This window comes from Caretta caretta, chromosome 11 (assembly GCF_965140235.1).
Source record: "Caretta caretta isolate rCarCar2 chromosome 11, rCarCar1.hap1, whole genome shotgun sequence".
Lineage (NCBI taxonomy): Eukaryota > Metazoa > Chordata > Testudines > Cheloniidae > Caretta > Caretta caretta.
This window is the reverse complement of record NC_134216.1, coordinates 671444-687533: the sequence shown is the minus strand read 5'-3', so window position 1 is coordinate 687533 and position 16090 is coordinate 671444. Positions and strand designations below refer to the sequence as shown.

Here is a 16090-nt window from a genome sequence, read left to right as displayed (position 1 = left end):
CAGGGCCCCTGGGGCAGAGCGTAGCTCAGTGCAGTGCTGAGGCTGCTCTAGCAGACGCTGGGTCGGGCAGGGCCGGGCAGGGCCTCAGACAGGGGAGCGCCAGGTGGCTGTAAAGCCCCACGTCTCCCTGGCCCTGAGCGTGGGGCCGTGGTCAGAGCCCCGCCCCAGGGCCGCTGGCTGGGCTCCCCCGGGTGGCACTAACCCCGCCCCCCTCTCCCTCCTCCCTAGGTCTACACCCGCTATGGCAAGTGCTACACCTTCAACGCCGACGGGAGGCGCCCGCGCGTGGCCCGCCAGGGCGGCCGGGGCAACGGGCTGGAGCTGATGCTGGACGTCCAGCAGGAAGAGTACCTGCCCATCTGGAGAGAGACCAGTGAGCCCGGGGGCGGGAGCTGGGGGGCCGGACAGCGGCCCGGGGGGCCTGTCCCAGGCTGGGGGCGAGGAGCCGGGGCTGCCGTCTGCAGCACCAACCCGCCGGCCTTTCCCTGCCTCCCGCAGATGAGACGTCGTTCGAGGCCGGGATCCGGGTGCAGATCCACAGCCAGGAGGAGCCGCCCTACATCCACCAGCTGGGCTTCGGGGTCTCCCCCGGCTTCCAGACCTTCGTGTCCTGCCAGGAGCAGAGGGTGAGGCTGGGCCGGTCCCTGAGCTCATCGTTAGCGAGGGTGTCGGGGCGCTGGGCGGGGCAGGCTGGGGTGGGGGGTCAGAGTTGGCTGGGGGGGTCAGAGGAGGGCAGAGCTATGTGAGGCTCTGGGGGCAGAGCTGGCCAGGTGGGGCTGAGGGGGACAGAGTTGGTCAGATGGGCTGGAGGGAGGGGGGCAGAGCTGGCCGGTGGTCGAGAGGGGTTGTGGGGGCTGTGGGACAGTGGGTGAAGCTGGCTGGGGGGGTTGGGGAACTGAGGGAGACAGAGCTGGCGGGTGGGGTTATGTGGGACACTGGGCAGAGCTGGCTGGGTGAGGCCGAGAGGGGGCAGAGCTGGCTGGGGGGGGCTAAGGGGGGAGCTGGCTGGGGGGGCTGTGGGGCAGTGGGCGGAGCTGGCTGGGCGGGGCTGAGGGGGGAGCTGGCTGGGGGAGCTGTGGGGCAGTGGGCAGAGCTGGCTGGGAGGTGCTGAGGGGGGAGCTGGCTGGGGGAGCTGTGGGGCAGTGGGCAGAGCTGGCTGGGAGGTGCTGAGGGGGGAGCTGGCTGGGGGGGCTGTGGGGCAGTGGGCAGAGCTGGCTGAGTGGGACTGAGGGGGCGGAGCTGGCCGGGGGGGGGCTCTGAGGGGGGAGCTGGCTGGGGGGCTGTTGGGCAATGGGCAGAGCTGGCTGAGTGGGGCTGAGGGGGGGCCCGGGTAGCTACGAGGCTGTGGGGGGCCAAGCCGGCGGGCAGCTCCCCTCCCCGGGGCGGGCTGCACCCTCCCCCTGCGGCTCTGGTGCTCCTGGCACGAGCCCGGCGATGGGCCCTGGTCCCTCCAGCCAGCGCGGCCCCAGGAGCCTCCCTGCGCCCGGCTCCGGGCGGGTCTCTCCCGGGGGGGGCTGCCGGCTGCGCTACCCCCGCCCTCACCGCCCCCCTCCGGCCCGCAGCTCACCTACCTGCCCCAGCCCTGGGGGAGTTGCCGGGCCAGTGTGCCTGGGGAGCAGATCCTGCCAGGCTACGAGGGCTACAGCATCGCGGCCTGCCGCCTGCAGTGCGAGAAGGAGGCCGTGGTGAGCAGCTGCCAATGCCGCATGGTGCACATGCCAGGTGAGACCCTCCCCACCCCACCCTGTGCCAGGTGAGACCCCCCCTGCCCCCGTCCTGTGCCAGGTGAGACCCCCCCTGCCCCTGTCCTGTGCCAGGTGAGACCCTGTCATGGAGTCCCCGGGCGATGCTCGGGAACTGCTCCCCACGAAGCCAGCCAGGACTCTGGGGGAGTCTCCTCTCGGGGAGCAGCCTGTCTGCAGGACACACAGCTCACCCGGCTTCCACCTTCCTGGGTCTGACCTCGGAGCATTCAGCCTCCTCTGCCCCTCCGTGCGCTTCCCCCAGCGAGTCCGCCCAGGCGGGGTCCTGGGGGGGCCAGAGGGTCCTGCCCCCCAACTCCGCAGTCAGACGGGACTCTCAGCCAGCCAGTAAAACAGAAGGTTTATTAGACGACAGGAACATGGTCTAACACAGAGCTTGTAGGTGCAGAGAACGGGACCCCTCAGCTGGGTCCGTTCTGGGGGGGCAGTGAGCCAGACAACCACGTCTGCACTTCACTCCATGTCCCAGCCAGCCCCAAACTGAAAACCCCCTCCAGCCCCTCCTCCTCTGGGCTTTGTCCCTTTCCCGGGCCAGGAGGTCACCTGATTCCTTTGTTCTCCAACCCTTCAGCTCTCACCTTGCAGGGGGGGAAGGGCCAGGCCATCAGTGGCCAGGAAACAGGGTGTCGGCCATTCTCTGTGTCCAGACCCCTGCACACACCTGCCCTCTAGGGCTCTGCAATGATCATACACCCTTACCCCACCCCCTAGATACTTAAGAACTGCCTAGGGGAAACTGAGGCACCCCCACACTATTCAGAGGAAACGTTAAGAACAGTCCCACTTCGTCACACCCATCACTTAGATACTTGAGTAGCACATGGGGGAAACTGAGGCACACACCATATTCAGAGAAGACATGAAGAACATTCCCACGTCGTCACAGCCCTGCTGCTGCCCCCGCAACTCTCGGACAAACTTGGAGCTTCGCTTGGGCCTGGAACCTGCCTCTTGGCCTGGCCCCCCTCCTGCAGCTGCGCAATGAGTGTCAGGGACTCACGGGACTCACGCTCTCTCTCAGCTCCATGCGGTCCCTGGGGGTCCACTCTCCACGGGGCTTCCCCCCAGGAGTGAGACCCTGCGGGGGCCTGACCCACTGACGGGCCTCCCATAGCCTATCCCCACGCTGGGGCATGACCCCCATCCTGCGGGTCCGTGACAGCCATGTCCCGTGGAAGGGAGCCTGTGGAGGGTGCTGGGGGAAGAGGGGTTTTTGCCCTGTCAGGAGGAGGAGCTGCAGGGCTGAGGGGGGGCATGCGAGGGACGGGGCACCCCAAGGCTGAGCAGGGCACCCCAGGGGGAGGGGGCACCATGGGATCAAGGGAGGCACCCTGGGGGGAGGGGATGCTGTGGGGCCAACGGATGCCCTGGGGGGCCCAGGAGGGTGCCCTGTCGGGAGGGCAGCCTGGCACCCAAGGTTGGCAGCGGCTCTGGGACAGGCCGGGGCTGGCAGGGATCCGCGGGCATCGCTAACCGGGTTCCTTCTCCCAGGGAACGAGTCCATCTGCTCGCCCAACGTCTACATCGAATGCGCCGACCAGACGCTCGGTAGGTGCCGCCTGGCGTCACGCCTCCCCCAGGGACCCCCAGGGTCAGCAGGGAACCCGCCGCGGGGAGGGGGAGGGGCAGCAAGCATTGTGGGCAGGGGGAGGGAGGGGCTGGCAGTGCAGGAAGGGGGAGGGGCAGCTGGCAGTGGAGGAAGGGGGAGGGGCAGCTGGCACTGCAGAGAGGGGGAGGGGCAGCTGGCAGTGGAGGAAGGGGGAGGGGCAGCTGGCACTGCAGAGAGGGGGAGGGGCAGCTGGCACCCAGGGCTCCGGGGAGGGGCAAGGAGGGGCAGGGGGGAGAACACCCCGCGCGTGGGGCTGTGGGGCCCACCCTGCCCAGCGTGCTGGGAGCTTTGGGGGCGCGTGGGGCAGCGTGGGGCCCGATGCCCATGCCCCGCCGTGTGCGGGCAGACGCGGCGCTGGAGGACCCCCAGGAGCGCTGCAGCTGCCCCACGCCCTGCAACCTGACCCGCTACGGCAAGGAGATCTCCATGGTGCGCATCCCCAACAAGGGCTCGGCCCGCTACCTCGCCCGCAAGTACCACCGCAACGAGACCTACATCCGGTGAGCGCCCCCTGCCCCCTGCCCCACAGCGCCCCCTGCCCCCTGCCCCACAGCGACCACCTACCCCACAGCGCCCCCCTGCCCCAGCCCCCGCTACCTCGCCCGCAAGTACCACCGCAACGAGACCTACATCCGGTGAGCGCCCCCTGCCCCACAGCACCCCCTGCCCCACAGCGCCCCCTGCCCCCTGCCCCACAGCGACCACCTACCCCACAGCGCCCCCTGCCCCAGCCCCCGCTACCTCGCCCGCAAGTACCACCGCAACGAGACCTACATCCGGTGAGCGCCCCCTGCCCCCTGCCCCACAGCGCCCCCTGCCCCACAGCGACCACCTACCCCACAGCGCCCCCCTGCCCCAGCCCCCGCTACCTCGCCCGCAAGTACCACCGCAACGAGACCTACATCCGGTGAGCGCCCCCTGCCCCCTGCCCCACAGCGCCCCCTGCCACCTGCCCCACAGCGCCCCCTGCCCCACAGCGCCCCCTGCCCCCTGCCCCACAGCGACCCTGCCCCACAGCGCCCCCTGCCCCAGCCCCCGCTACCTCGCCCGCAAGTACCACCGCAACGAGACCTACATCCGGTGAGCGCCCCCTGCCTCCTGCCCCACAGCGCCCCCTGCCCCCTGCCCCACAGCGCCCCCTGCCCCACAGCGCCCCCCTGCCCCAGCCCCCTGCTACCTCGCCCGCAAGTACCACCGCAACGAGACCTACATCCGGTGAGCGCCCCCTGCCCCTGCCCCACAGCGCCCCCTGCCCCCTGCCCCACAGCGACCACCTACCCCACAGCGCCCCCCTGCCCCCTGCCCCACAGCGCCCCCTGCCCCACAGCGACCACCTACCCCACAGCGCCCCCTGCCCCACAGCGCCCCCTGCCCCCTGCCCCACAGCGCCCCCTGCCCCACAGCGACCACCTACCCCACAGCGCCCCCTGACCCAGCCCCCGCTACCTCGCCCGCAAGTACCACCGCAATGAGACCTACATCCGGTGAGCGCCCCCTGCCCCCTGCCCCACAGCGCCCCCTGCCCCACAGCGCCCCCTGCCCCCTGCCCCACAGCGCCCCTGCCCCACAGCGCCCCCTGCCCCAGCCCCCGCTACCTCGCCCGCAAGTACCACCGCAACGAGACCTACATCCGGTGAGCGCCCCCTGCCCCCTGCCCCACAGCGCCCCCTGCCCCACAGCGACCACCTACCCCACAGCGCCCCCCTGCCCCAGCCCCCGCTACCTCGCCCGCAAGTACCACCGCAACGAGACCTACATCCGGTGAGCGCCCCCTGCCCCCTGCCCCACAGCGCCCCCTGCCCCACAGCGCCCCCTGCCCCCTGCCCCACAGCGACCACCTACCCCACAGCGCCCCCCTGCCCCAGCCCCCGCTACCTCGCCCGCAAGTACCACCGCAACGAGACCTACATCCGGTGAGCGCCCCCTGCCCCACAGCACCCCCTGCCCCACAGCGCCCCCTGCCCCCTGCCCCACAGCGACCACCTACCCCACAGCGCCCCCTGCCCCAGCCCCCGCTACCTCGCCCGCAAGTACCACCGCAACGAGACCTACATCCGGTGAGCGCCCCCTGCCCCCTGCCCCACAGCGCCCCCTGCCCCACAGCGCCCCCTGCCCCACAGCACCCCCCTGCCGCAGCCCCCCAGTTCCCACTGCCCCCAGTGCCCACTTGACCCTGCCCCCCAGTGCCCCTCCTGCCCCCACAGCACCCACTGTGCCCGCGCCGACCCCCCCCGGCTGTGCCCACGCCGAGCCCCTGTTCCCGTTTGTCCCGCCCGCAGAGAGAACTTCCTGGTGCTGGACATTTTCTTCGAGGCGCTGAACTACGAGGCCATCGAGCAGAAGAAGGCCTACGAGCTGGCGGGGCTGCTGGGTGAGTCGCTGGAGCCCCCGCGCCCCGGCCCCGGGCACCCCCCGCGCTGCCCCGCCCCATCCCCCCTCCCCTCGCGCCCCCGCCCCGGGCACCCCCCATGCCACCCGGCCCACCCGGGGTGCCCCCATCCCATCCCTCGTGCCCCCGTCCCTGGGCACCCCCTGTGCCACCCTGCCCATCTGGGACGCTCCCGCCCCATCTCCCCACCCCTCGCGCCCCCGTTCCGGGCACCCCCCATGCCACCCCGCCCACCCGGGGTGCCCCCATCCCATCCCTCGCACCCCCGTCCCTGGGCACCCCCCTCGCTGCCCCGCCCCATCCCCCCACCCCTGTGCCCCCGTCCCGGGCACCCCCCGCGCCACCCTGCCCATCCGGGGTGCCCCCATCCCATCCCTCGTGCCCCCGTCCCCGGGCACCCCCCATGCCACCCGGCCCACCCGGGGTGCCCCCATCCCATCCCTCGCACCCCCGTCCCCGAGCACCCCCCGCGCTGCCCCACCCCATCCCCCAACCCCTGTGCCCCCGTCCCGGGCACCCCCCGCGCTGCACCGCCCCATCCCCCCACCCCTGTGCCCCCATCCCCGGGCACCCCCCATGCCACCCGGCCCACCCGGGGTGCCCCATCCCATCCCTCGCGCCCCCGTCCCCGAGCACCCCCCGCGCTGCCCCGCCCCATCCCCCCACCCCTGTGCCCCCGTCCCGGGCACCCCCCATGCCACCCGGCCCACCCGGGGTGCCCCCATCCCATCCCTCGTGCCCCCATCCCCGAGCACCCCCCGCGCTGCCCCGCCCCATCTCCCCACCCCTCGCGCCCCCGTTCCGGGCACCCCCCATGCCACCCCGCCCACCCGGGGTGCCCCATCCCATCCCTCGCACCCCCGTCCCTGGGCACCTCCTGTGCCACCCCGCCCCTTCCCCCCATCCCCAGCACCTCATCCCTGGGCACCCCCTGCCCCGCCCCGCCCCATCCCCCCACCCCCTGCGCCCCCATCCCTGGGCACCCATGCCACCCTGCCCACCCGGGTTGCCCCCTCCCCATCCTCCCACCCCTCGCACCCCTGTCCCTGGACACCCCCACACCACCCCGCCCATCCCCCCACCTCCTGTGCCCCTGTCCCTGGGCACCCATGCCACCCTGCTCACCCGGGTTGCCCCCTCCCCATCCTCCCACCCCTCGCACCCCTGTCCCTGGACACCCCTGCACCACCCCGCCCATCCCCCCACCCCCTGTGCCCCTGTCTCTGGGCACCCCCTGTGCCACCCTGCCCCATCCCTCCACCTCATGCGCCCCCCATACCCGGGCACCCCTGCGCCGTCCCGCCCAGTCTGTGGTGCCCCCTCCCCATCCCCTCGCCCCTACCCCCGACCACCCCAGGACACAGCCCGAGGGAACCTCTCACCTCCCCCCGGGGCCGGCGCTGATGGGTCCCGTTCCCCGCACACACCCGCAGCCCCCAGCCACAGCGGGTCCCCACGGCCGATAAGGGAGGGACGGGGGCGCTTGGCCCTGGGGTGCCCTGCGTGGGGCAGATGCCTGGCAGGGCCATGGGGCAGCATTCGACTGGCTGTAATAACCCCCCACCCCACTCCTCTCCCATGCCCCACACTGTCCCCTCCTCCCCCCCAGTGCCTGCCAACACCCTCCCACTGCCCCCTCCTCCTGCCCCCTCCCACTCTCACTAGCCCCCCCACAGCTCCCCCTCCTCCCCCCACTGCTCCCCAACACCCTCCCGCTGCCCCCTCCTCCTGCCTCCTCCCTCTCTCAGTAGCCCCCCCACGGCTCCTCCCTCCTCCCCCCACTGCTCCCCAACACCCTCCCACTGCCCCCCCTCCTGCCCCCTCCCACTCTCACTAGCCCCCCCCACAGCTCCCCCTCCTCCCGCCACTGCTCCCCAACACCCTCCCGCTGCCCCTCCTCCTGCCCCCTCCCACTCTCACTAGCCCCCCCACAGCTCCCCCTCCTCCCCCCACTGCTCCCCAACACCCTCCCGCTGCCCCCTCCTCCTGCCCCCTCCCACTCTCACTAGCCCCCCCCCACGCCTCCCCCTCCTCCCCCCGGCACCAGTGGCTCTGGGGAGTCAGTCAGGTGCCCGCCCTGGCAGTGCCCGTCCCCCCGGGTCCTGTCCCGGCCGCAGGGCTGAGCCGGGCTGGCTCTGGCAGCCCCTTCCCCCCGTGCCCCCCAATCCCCCGTGACCAGCTCCCTCTCTGCTGCCAGGGGACATCGGGGGGCAGATGGGGCTGTTCATCGGCGCCAGTGTCCTGACCATCCTGGAGATCCTGGACTACGTCTATGAGGTGAGCACCAGCGTGGGCCTGGGTGCGGGCGCTGCGGGAGGCACAGCAGAGCACCCATCTCTCGCCCCCCATTGCGGCTCGGGGCTGAGTGCCCGCCCTGGGCACCGGTGGGGCCGGACGGCTCCGCCCGGGGTGTCGGCTCCACACCGCCCCGTCACGGCGTCCCCGGGCCATGCTCTGGGACTGCTCCCCACGAAGCCAGGCAGGACTCTGGGGGAGTCTCCTCTCGGGGAGCAGCCTGTCTGCAGGACACACAGCTCCCCCGGCTCCACCTTCCTGGGTCTGACCTCGGAGCATTCAGCCTCCTCTGCCCCTCCGTGCGCTTCCCACAGCGAGTCCACCCAGGCGGGGTCCTGGGGGGGCCAGAGGGTCCTGCCCCCCAACTCCGCAGTCAGACGTGACTCTCAGCCAGCCAGTAAAACAGAAGGTTTATTAGACGACAGGAACATGGTCTAACACAGAGCTTGTAGGTGCAGAGAACAGGACCCCTCAGCTGGGTCCATTTTGGGGGGCAGTGAGCCAGACAACCACGTCTGCCCTTCACTCCATGTCTCCAGCCAGCCCCAAACTGAAACTCTCTCCAGCCCCTCCTCCTCTGGGCTTTGTCCCTTTCCCGGGCCAGGAGGTCACCGGATTCCTTTGTTCTCCAACCCTTTAGCTCTCACCTTGCAGGGGGGAAGGGCCCAGGCCATCAGTTGCCAAGAAACAGGGTGTCGGCCATTCTCTGTGTCCAGACTCCTGCACACACCTGCCCTCTAGGGCTCTGCAATGATCATACACCCTTACTCCACCCCCTAGATACTTAAGAACTGCCTAGGGGAAACTGAGGCACCCCCACACTATTCAGAGGAAACATTAAGAACAGTCCCGCTTCATCACAGCCCCCTGCAAGCCCCTAGTGTTCTTTGAGCTGGGGTGGGGGGACAGATCTCCCCATGGCTCATATCCCCCCTGCCCCATGACGCCCGGCGAAGGAGCAGGCGGCCGGAGGGGGGAGAGCTCCGAGATGGACAAAGGAGGGGCTAACCCACCACCCTGATTGAGTATGTGTGAATGTGCGTGTCTGGTCTTGTGTACACATGTGTCTGGGCGTGTCTGTACACGTGTCTGGATGTGTGTACATGTGTGTCTGGGCATGTCTGTACACGTGTGTCTGGGCTGTACACGTGTCTGGGCATGTGTACGGGTGGTCTGTACATGTGTGTCTGGGCTGTACTCGTGTGTCTGGGTGGTCTGTACACGTGTCTCTGGGCGTGTCTGTACATGTGTGTCTGGGCTGTACTCGTGTGTCTGGGCGTGTCTGTACATGTGTCTGGGTGTGTGTCTGGGTGGTCTGTACACGTGTGTCTGGGTGGTCTGTACACACGTGCGCTGAGCAGCTCCCCCCCCCCCCCCCACGCTCTCGCCCGCCCAGGTGATCCGGGACAAGGTGAGCCGGGCTCTGGGCCGCTCCAAGCCGCCCCTGAGGAAGCCAGCGGGCAGCATCGCCACGCTGGGGCTGGAGGAGCACAACGATCAGGTACGCGGCCCCCGGGCGTGGTGAACGGGCCCAGCCAGCGACACCGGGCGGGAGGAGGGTGGGTGAGGCGGGGGGGGCTTTTTGGGTGGGGGGAAAGGGGCCTGGACAGTGAGACGCCAGGGGCAGGGTGGGGGGAGTTTAAGCACAAAGAGGGGGATTTTGTAAGTGCGGCGCTGACGGTTCTCACCCCTTGTCCCCGCGCCGCGGGGCTGAGATCAATGCTGCTGGGTCCCTGCACGGAGGCGGCTCCCTGCCAGGCTGGGCACGGCCCCAGACGCACCATCAGGCTGGGCACCCCCCGCTCCCCAGCCCCCCGGGGCCCCGTCGGGCTGGGCATGGCAGGTCGTTCAGCACATCCCGCTCCCCAGACACGCTGGGTTTTACGCCGTCTCAGACCATGGGGATTTCAGGCTGGAAAGGCCCAGCTAGTCCTGCCCCCGCGCTGGGCCGAGACCAAGTAACCCCAGTCTGTCCCCGCCAGGGCCTTGGCCCACCCTTTCCTAAGACCCTCCCGGGTCGGGGGCTCCACCGGCTGCCCTTTGCCGCGGCCCGTCGCCCCGGTTGTCTGGGCAGGTGCCCGCTAGTGCTGGCCGAGGTCTCTGCTTGTTACAAGGGGGCCCTGCGGCCCTGAGACTGGCCCACAGCGTCAGCCCCCACCTCTGTATTTGGGGTGCATTAGCCGAGCTAGGCTGGAGCCCAGGCCCCGGGGCTGTGCCATGGGCGCGGAGTGACCCACTGTGCAATGATGCTGGTAATCGCTCGCCCGGTGTCGCGAACTCGGCCGCTGTGGCCGTCAGCACCGGCTGGATTTAGTTTAATTTCCTCCTAGTGCAAAAATCAAAGTCATTAAAACTCCTTGGAAAGGCTCATTGCTCGCGTCTGTGCGACCAGCAGCAGGGACCAGGGACCTCTCCCAGGCCCCAGGGAAACCAGCCCAGGGGCCGGCTGCCTGCCCGGGGGCCTGGGGCTCTGCTGGCTGCAGGGGCTGGTGGCCATAGCTGGCGATCGACTCGTCCGGCGCCCCCCAGCCCGAGCGACAGGCGGGTCTGGGGCTGACGGTGCTCTCGCTCTGGGGTCAGTCAGGGGTAGCTCTGTGCGCGGCCGCGGTGTGACGCCAGGTCCCAGAGAGTGGGGGAGACCAGAACCCGGCCCCTAGTGAGCGGCACGTGCCGGGCCCGGTGCTGACTGTCCCTGGGGGATGCCCGTGGCTGCCCCGTCACCGCAGGAGCACGGTGGCCAGGCTGCGCTGCCCCCTGGCCACCGTGGGCAGGTAGGGCCGGTGTCCGGCAGGTGCCCTTGTCATGCCCGCATCGTGATCACACTGCAATTGCTCTGGGACAGGCGTTACAGCGTCACTGGTTCCTCCGAGCGAGGGGAGATGGAGGGGGCTGGGGGGAGGGCTCCCGGCCCTGGGGGCTGGGGGCTGGGGGGAGGGCTCCCGGCCCTGGGTGCAAATGGCTGATACAAACAACCCAGCGGAGTCGCTCTGTATGGGGCTGGTGTGTCCAGTGCCCCGGTGCCCGGCTGCAGCCAGGGACCCTGGGGGGTCGTTTAATCTCCAGCTGGTGGAGTGAGGGGGGAGCCAGGCCCAGGCTAACGGCGAGGGGTGTTTGTCCCCTGCATGGATGGGGCCTGTCTCATTGATGGGGCCTGGTCAGACCCTGCCCTGGGCTGTAACCACGTCCCCACACACACGTGGCCGGTGTGGTGAAGGCAGGGCCGGAGACAGCCCCCTGGGGCCTGTACCGCGGCTGGATGGCACCGGGCTCCTCGCCCTGCCCTGGGCTCTCAGGGACGGGCAGGGCCTCGCCAGCAGGAGGTGCAGAAACACCTGGGGGAGGGTGTCGGCTGGGGGAGGGGGAACGTACGGCCCAGCAGAGCCGGCCCACGGGCCTCGCAGGCCGGGAGGGGTCTCGTGGGGGGGGGGGCACCAGGCCTAGCTCCCTGGGGGGCAGGGGGACCCCGGCTGCGGTGCTGACAGTGCCTTCCCCTGCAGAGCCCCTGCGGGACGCTGGGCCGACACGCCGAGGGCACCTACAGCACCAGCATCCTGCCCAACCACCGCCACCGCGACGCCCACCAGGGCGTCTTCGAGGACTTCGCCTGCTAGGCCGGGCTCAGCACTGCGGGCGCGAAGGGCCCCCCAGCCCCACGGGCTGCACGGAGAACGGCACCAGCGCCTGGCACGGTGGGCACCGGGCCCATCCCCTCCCCAGCCGGCCCCCCGCCCCAGCCCGTCAGCCACACCTGGCGCCTCCCGGAGAGGCCGTAGATGCTTTGGACCCTCACCCCTGCCCGCTCCCCTCCCGCCTGGCCCCAGGACCGGCCCAGCACGGCAGCCCCACGCCCAGCCAGCGCCGGGGTTGGCCCAGCACGAAGCACCCAGCGCAGAACAGAGCCGCGCAGCCCTGCCCCAGGGAGCAGCCGGCCTGGACAGACGTGGCACCGGCCGGAAAACAGCCTGGCCCGAGGACCGGGCCCAGCACGGGGACCGGGGGACGTGCCGGGGGGGCAGGGACCATGTGTAAATGCTGTGGAGGTGAAACCCCGCCCCCAGTGTGGATGAACACCTCCCCCACACACACCCCGGGGTGGGGGGCTGCAGCCCACTAGCTCCCACCCCACAGGGAAGGGGCCTCGCTCAGAACAGCCTTGGGCCGCCCTAGAGCCTCCCGCCCAGCAAGCGCCCCCTGTGGCTGCACCAGCTGGCTGCATGACCCCCCCCATGCCAACTACCCCCACGCATGCCCCGTCCTGCACCCCCATCCCAGTGCACCCCCCCCGAGCTCCCCACACGCCCACCCCAATGCAGCCCAGTCCACGCACAGACCCACTTCTGTCCCCCCCCGGCATTGCTGCCCCCCCATCTCTAGTCCTTCCTGTGCCCCACGTAGCCCTCCCCCCCCCGGGGATCGGTGCATCCCGCCGAGCCCCTCTACACCTGCCCCCTACCACTGCTGCCCGTAACACATGTCTCCTGGGCCCGTGGCCACCACGGGCCGCCTGGCTCCTGCCGTGCCCACCGGGGTGCGGGAGAGTCACGGGCCGGTCCCTGTCAGAGGCTCTGACGCTGTCTGGGAAGGGGGCCCAAAACACCTTGAGCCCTGGGAGGGGGCAAGCTGGGTCTCGGGCCCTGGTCCAGTGCCCATAGTGAGGGGGTGGGCAGGGCAGAGCCTGACCTATTTCCCCTTTTCCCTTCTCTGGGCACTGCCACCGACTGTGGGCACAGCCCCCCCAGAGCTCCCCACAGCCCCTCCCGGCCCATCTCCCCCCCATCCCTGGGTGCTGAGCGCCCGCTGTCCCCCCCAGACTGTGTGTTTGTGCCCCGAGCCCTGCGCCCCTCGCAGCCCATCCCCCCGCACCCTATCCCTGGGTGTTTGTGCCCCGAGCCCTGCACCCCTCACAGCCCATCTCCCCACACCCCATCCCTGGGTGTTTGTGCCCCAAGACCTGGGCCCTGCCCCGAGCCCTGCACCCCTTCCAGCCCATCCCCCCCACCCCATCCCTGGGTGTTTGTGCCCCGAGCCCTGCGCCCTGCCCCGCTCGCCCCTCCCAGTGCTCAGGTCTCCGCACTGCCTGTGTCATCCGACAAACCCCCCACCCCAGAGCTCCCACTGCCCTGCGCCAGCTGGGCCCTGGGGTGCCGCTGGGTGGGTGGGGTGAGGCAGGGCACAACCCCTCGGGGGCACCAGGTGTGTGTGAGGGGCAGAGCCCAGCCCCGAGGGGTCACCGCGGCAGCAGGGTCCTGGCCGGGGGGGCAGCACCTTGCACTGTAGTTACAGACTCTGCTCCCGGGGTAACAGGCCGGCACCAGGACGTGGCTGCAGGGGAGGGGGGCGGGGGTGTCACCGTGTGAGCATTGGGCAAGGGAGGGACACCCCCTTCCTACCCCTGCAGGGGCTCTTAGCCCTCCAGCCCCTTCGCTTTCAGCCCCAGGCCCAGCCGTTGGGCTTGGTGCCCTGTGCTCCCTTCCCCACCCCCAGCTGCAGGGAGTGGGGAGGGGAGGGGTGTGATGGGGGAAGGGTCCCCCCTTGAGTAGACACCTCCCCCCCGTGGCTCAGAGCAGCCCACAGGCTGGGCACAGACTGAGCTCCTGGGAGCATCCCGACAACCTCAGGCCGCCGTCCCGGCATATCCATGGCCACGTGCTCCCTGCGGGGCTGGACAGACAGACACACACGGCCACGCGCTCCCTGAGGGGCTGGACAGACAGACAAGGAGCCACATGCTCCCTGGAGGGCTGGATAGACAGACACACACGGCCACGCGCTCCCTGGGGGGCTGGACAGACGGACAAGGAGCCACATGTTCCCTGGAGGGCTGGATAGACAGACACATGGCCATGTGCTCCCTGGAGGGCTGGACAGACAGACACAGGGCGACAGGCGCCCCGGGACGCACACACAGAGCACTGTGCACCCGGCTGTGTGCAGGGCCATGCTGACAGACCTGCATGAGGCCTGGATTCGTGGGCCCACGGTGCCATGAACCCGCGCATGGCGCAGTCCCGGGGCTCGGGGAATGTGCCCCGGGGCACCCCTGGGAACAGCCTCACAGGAGCACCCACAAAGGGGTGCGCACTCAGACAGCCACGCGCCCACGTGGGCACCTGGCCGGCCCACGCCCCAGGGCCCTGCAGCCACAGGCTGCCCGTGCTTTGCGCCTGGCTGCCCCCAGGGCTCACACATTTGGCTGTGTCGGAGCTGAGCTGCCAGCACTGGCCTGGCAAGGGGGAGTCTGGATACAGGGGGAAAGACCCCCCATGTGGGAACAACAGGCCTGCAAGCGGGGCAGGAGGCTGAGCACCTGGGAACATCCCAACGCCCCCATGCCACAGCCCCGGGCTGTGCACAACCACATGTCCCCCACCACACACACAGCCACGCGGTCCCTGGGGATGGACAGACAGACGCACACGGCCGCTGTTGAATCAACCAGGCAAGGTACTAACAAGCTTCAACAGCACTTTGTTTTCAAAGTGGAAACCCCTTTCCCAAGCTGCTGCTGCACCCTCTGTAGCTCTCTCCCAGCCTCTCAACTCCTCCCCGCTCCTTCCTGTTTCCTGTCCTTTCACACTCCCAACGGCCAATGCACCCAATTCTAATCATTACAAGCAGCATCTAAACACCACATTCCCTCCTCTCTTAAGAAACTCTCCCAATTACAATAAACATTATTGTTCTAACCACAGGAACAAATATGATGCAAGACACTATACTGTTGGCAGAAATATTACACTGAAAACACTGTAGATACCACATAGTCCAGACAGGTGGTCGTCTGGGTCTGACAGGCCGTCTCTCAAGCCCCGGTTCCAGGGCAATGTCTTGTTCTGTGGATACGACGGTGAAGTCATCCAATGCAGACTGGGTGTTGGCATAAGCTCCTCTTAGTGCAAAGGCAGATGCAAGATAAGAAGCATTCCATACCCGCCCATCAGAAAGTCAATAGGTGTAAGGTCCCTTCTTCTCTATGATTTTAAGAGGAGCTGTGAATTTATGGTCCCCTTTATGTAAAATTCCGGGTTTTCGTATTCTAACAAAGGAACCACACTCAACCTTTGGTTCCTTAGCACCCCCTGCTTGTCTGTGAAAGCCTTAGACTTTGCTTGGTTCTGTTCAACTGTTTTTCTCACATCATCCTCGGTTGGGACATCAGGTCGTGCCTTTAACAATCCAGCAATGTTTGGTTTAGTATTCATCTGTTTCCCACGCAGTAACTCTGCGGGTGATCTTTGCGTTGTGGCATGTTGTGTAGCCCGGTATGCTTGCAAAAAATCAGTAGTGAAGGGTATCCACAATTGCCCTTCCAGTTTAGCCATTTGCAAACTCTCTTTCAAACTTCTGTTAAACCGTTCGATTTCCCCATTGGCTTGCGGGTAGTATAGGGATGATCTTCTGTGTAAAATGTTCCTCTCTGCTAGAAAAGTTTCAAGCTCCAGGGAAATAAATTGACTACCATTATCTGAAACCAGTTTTTGGGGTTACCTTCCCTGCCAAAAACTGAAGAGAGGAACTTAATTACTGTAGCAGAAGAGATTTGCAATGTAAACACTACCTCCGGCCATTTACTGAAACAGTCTATTAAAGTGATGGCATAATAACAGTCACTTGGAGCAGTATCAAAGGGTCCTACAATGTCAATCACCACTTTTTCCCATGCAGCTTCAGGAAGAGGAACAGGCTGTAATGGAGGGGTACATGTCACTGCTGTCTTATCATGCATTTGGCAAGTGACACAGGATTTTATGAGTGCTTCAGTTTGAGAGTCCATCCCTGGCCACCAATACAGATCCCATAGTCAGTGTTTGGTTCGGACAATTCCTTGATGAGTATCGTGTGCCAGGTGTATGAGTTTTGACTGTAATTCTTCTGGCCCAAGGAGCTGGTGTGTACCTCGTCGCACACAGCCATCAAAGAAAGTTTATCTGGAACTCTAAAATAAGGCAGCAAAACTGGGTCAAGGTTTTTAGGGTGACCAGGCCATCTCTTTGTCAGAAATTCCCCGTAGTTTTTGTTGAATTGGACAAGCTG

General features: G+C 68.0%; 1 protein-coding gene across 2 annotated transcripts in view; it reads left to right on the top strand.

Moving 5' to 3' along the window:
- Positions 1-12085, top strand: part of ASIC4 (acid sensing ion channel subunit family member 4) — a 67050-nt gene extending 54965 nt beyond the window's left edge. For both annotated transcript variants that reach the window (XM_048868721.2, XM_048868720.2), the window contains exons 2-10: positions 229-373; positions 499-626; positions 1563-1722; positions 3255-3311; positions 3719-3872; positions 5652-5743; positions 7959-8038; positions 9453-9557; positions 11554-12085. In XM_048868721.2, coding sequence (XP_048724678.1) covers positions 229-373; positions 499-626; positions 1563-1722; positions 3255-3311; positions 3719-3872; positions 5652-5743; positions 7959-8038; positions 9453-9557; positions 11554-11667 — 1035 coding nt within the window. In that variant the 3' untranslated portion in view covers positions 11668-12085. The remainder of the gene's footprint in view (positions 1-228; positions 374-498; positions 627-1562; positions 1723-3254; positions 3312-3718; positions 3873-5651; positions 5744-7958; positions 8039-9452; positions 9558-11553) is intronic.
- Positions 12086-16090: the final 4005 nt, after the last annotated feature.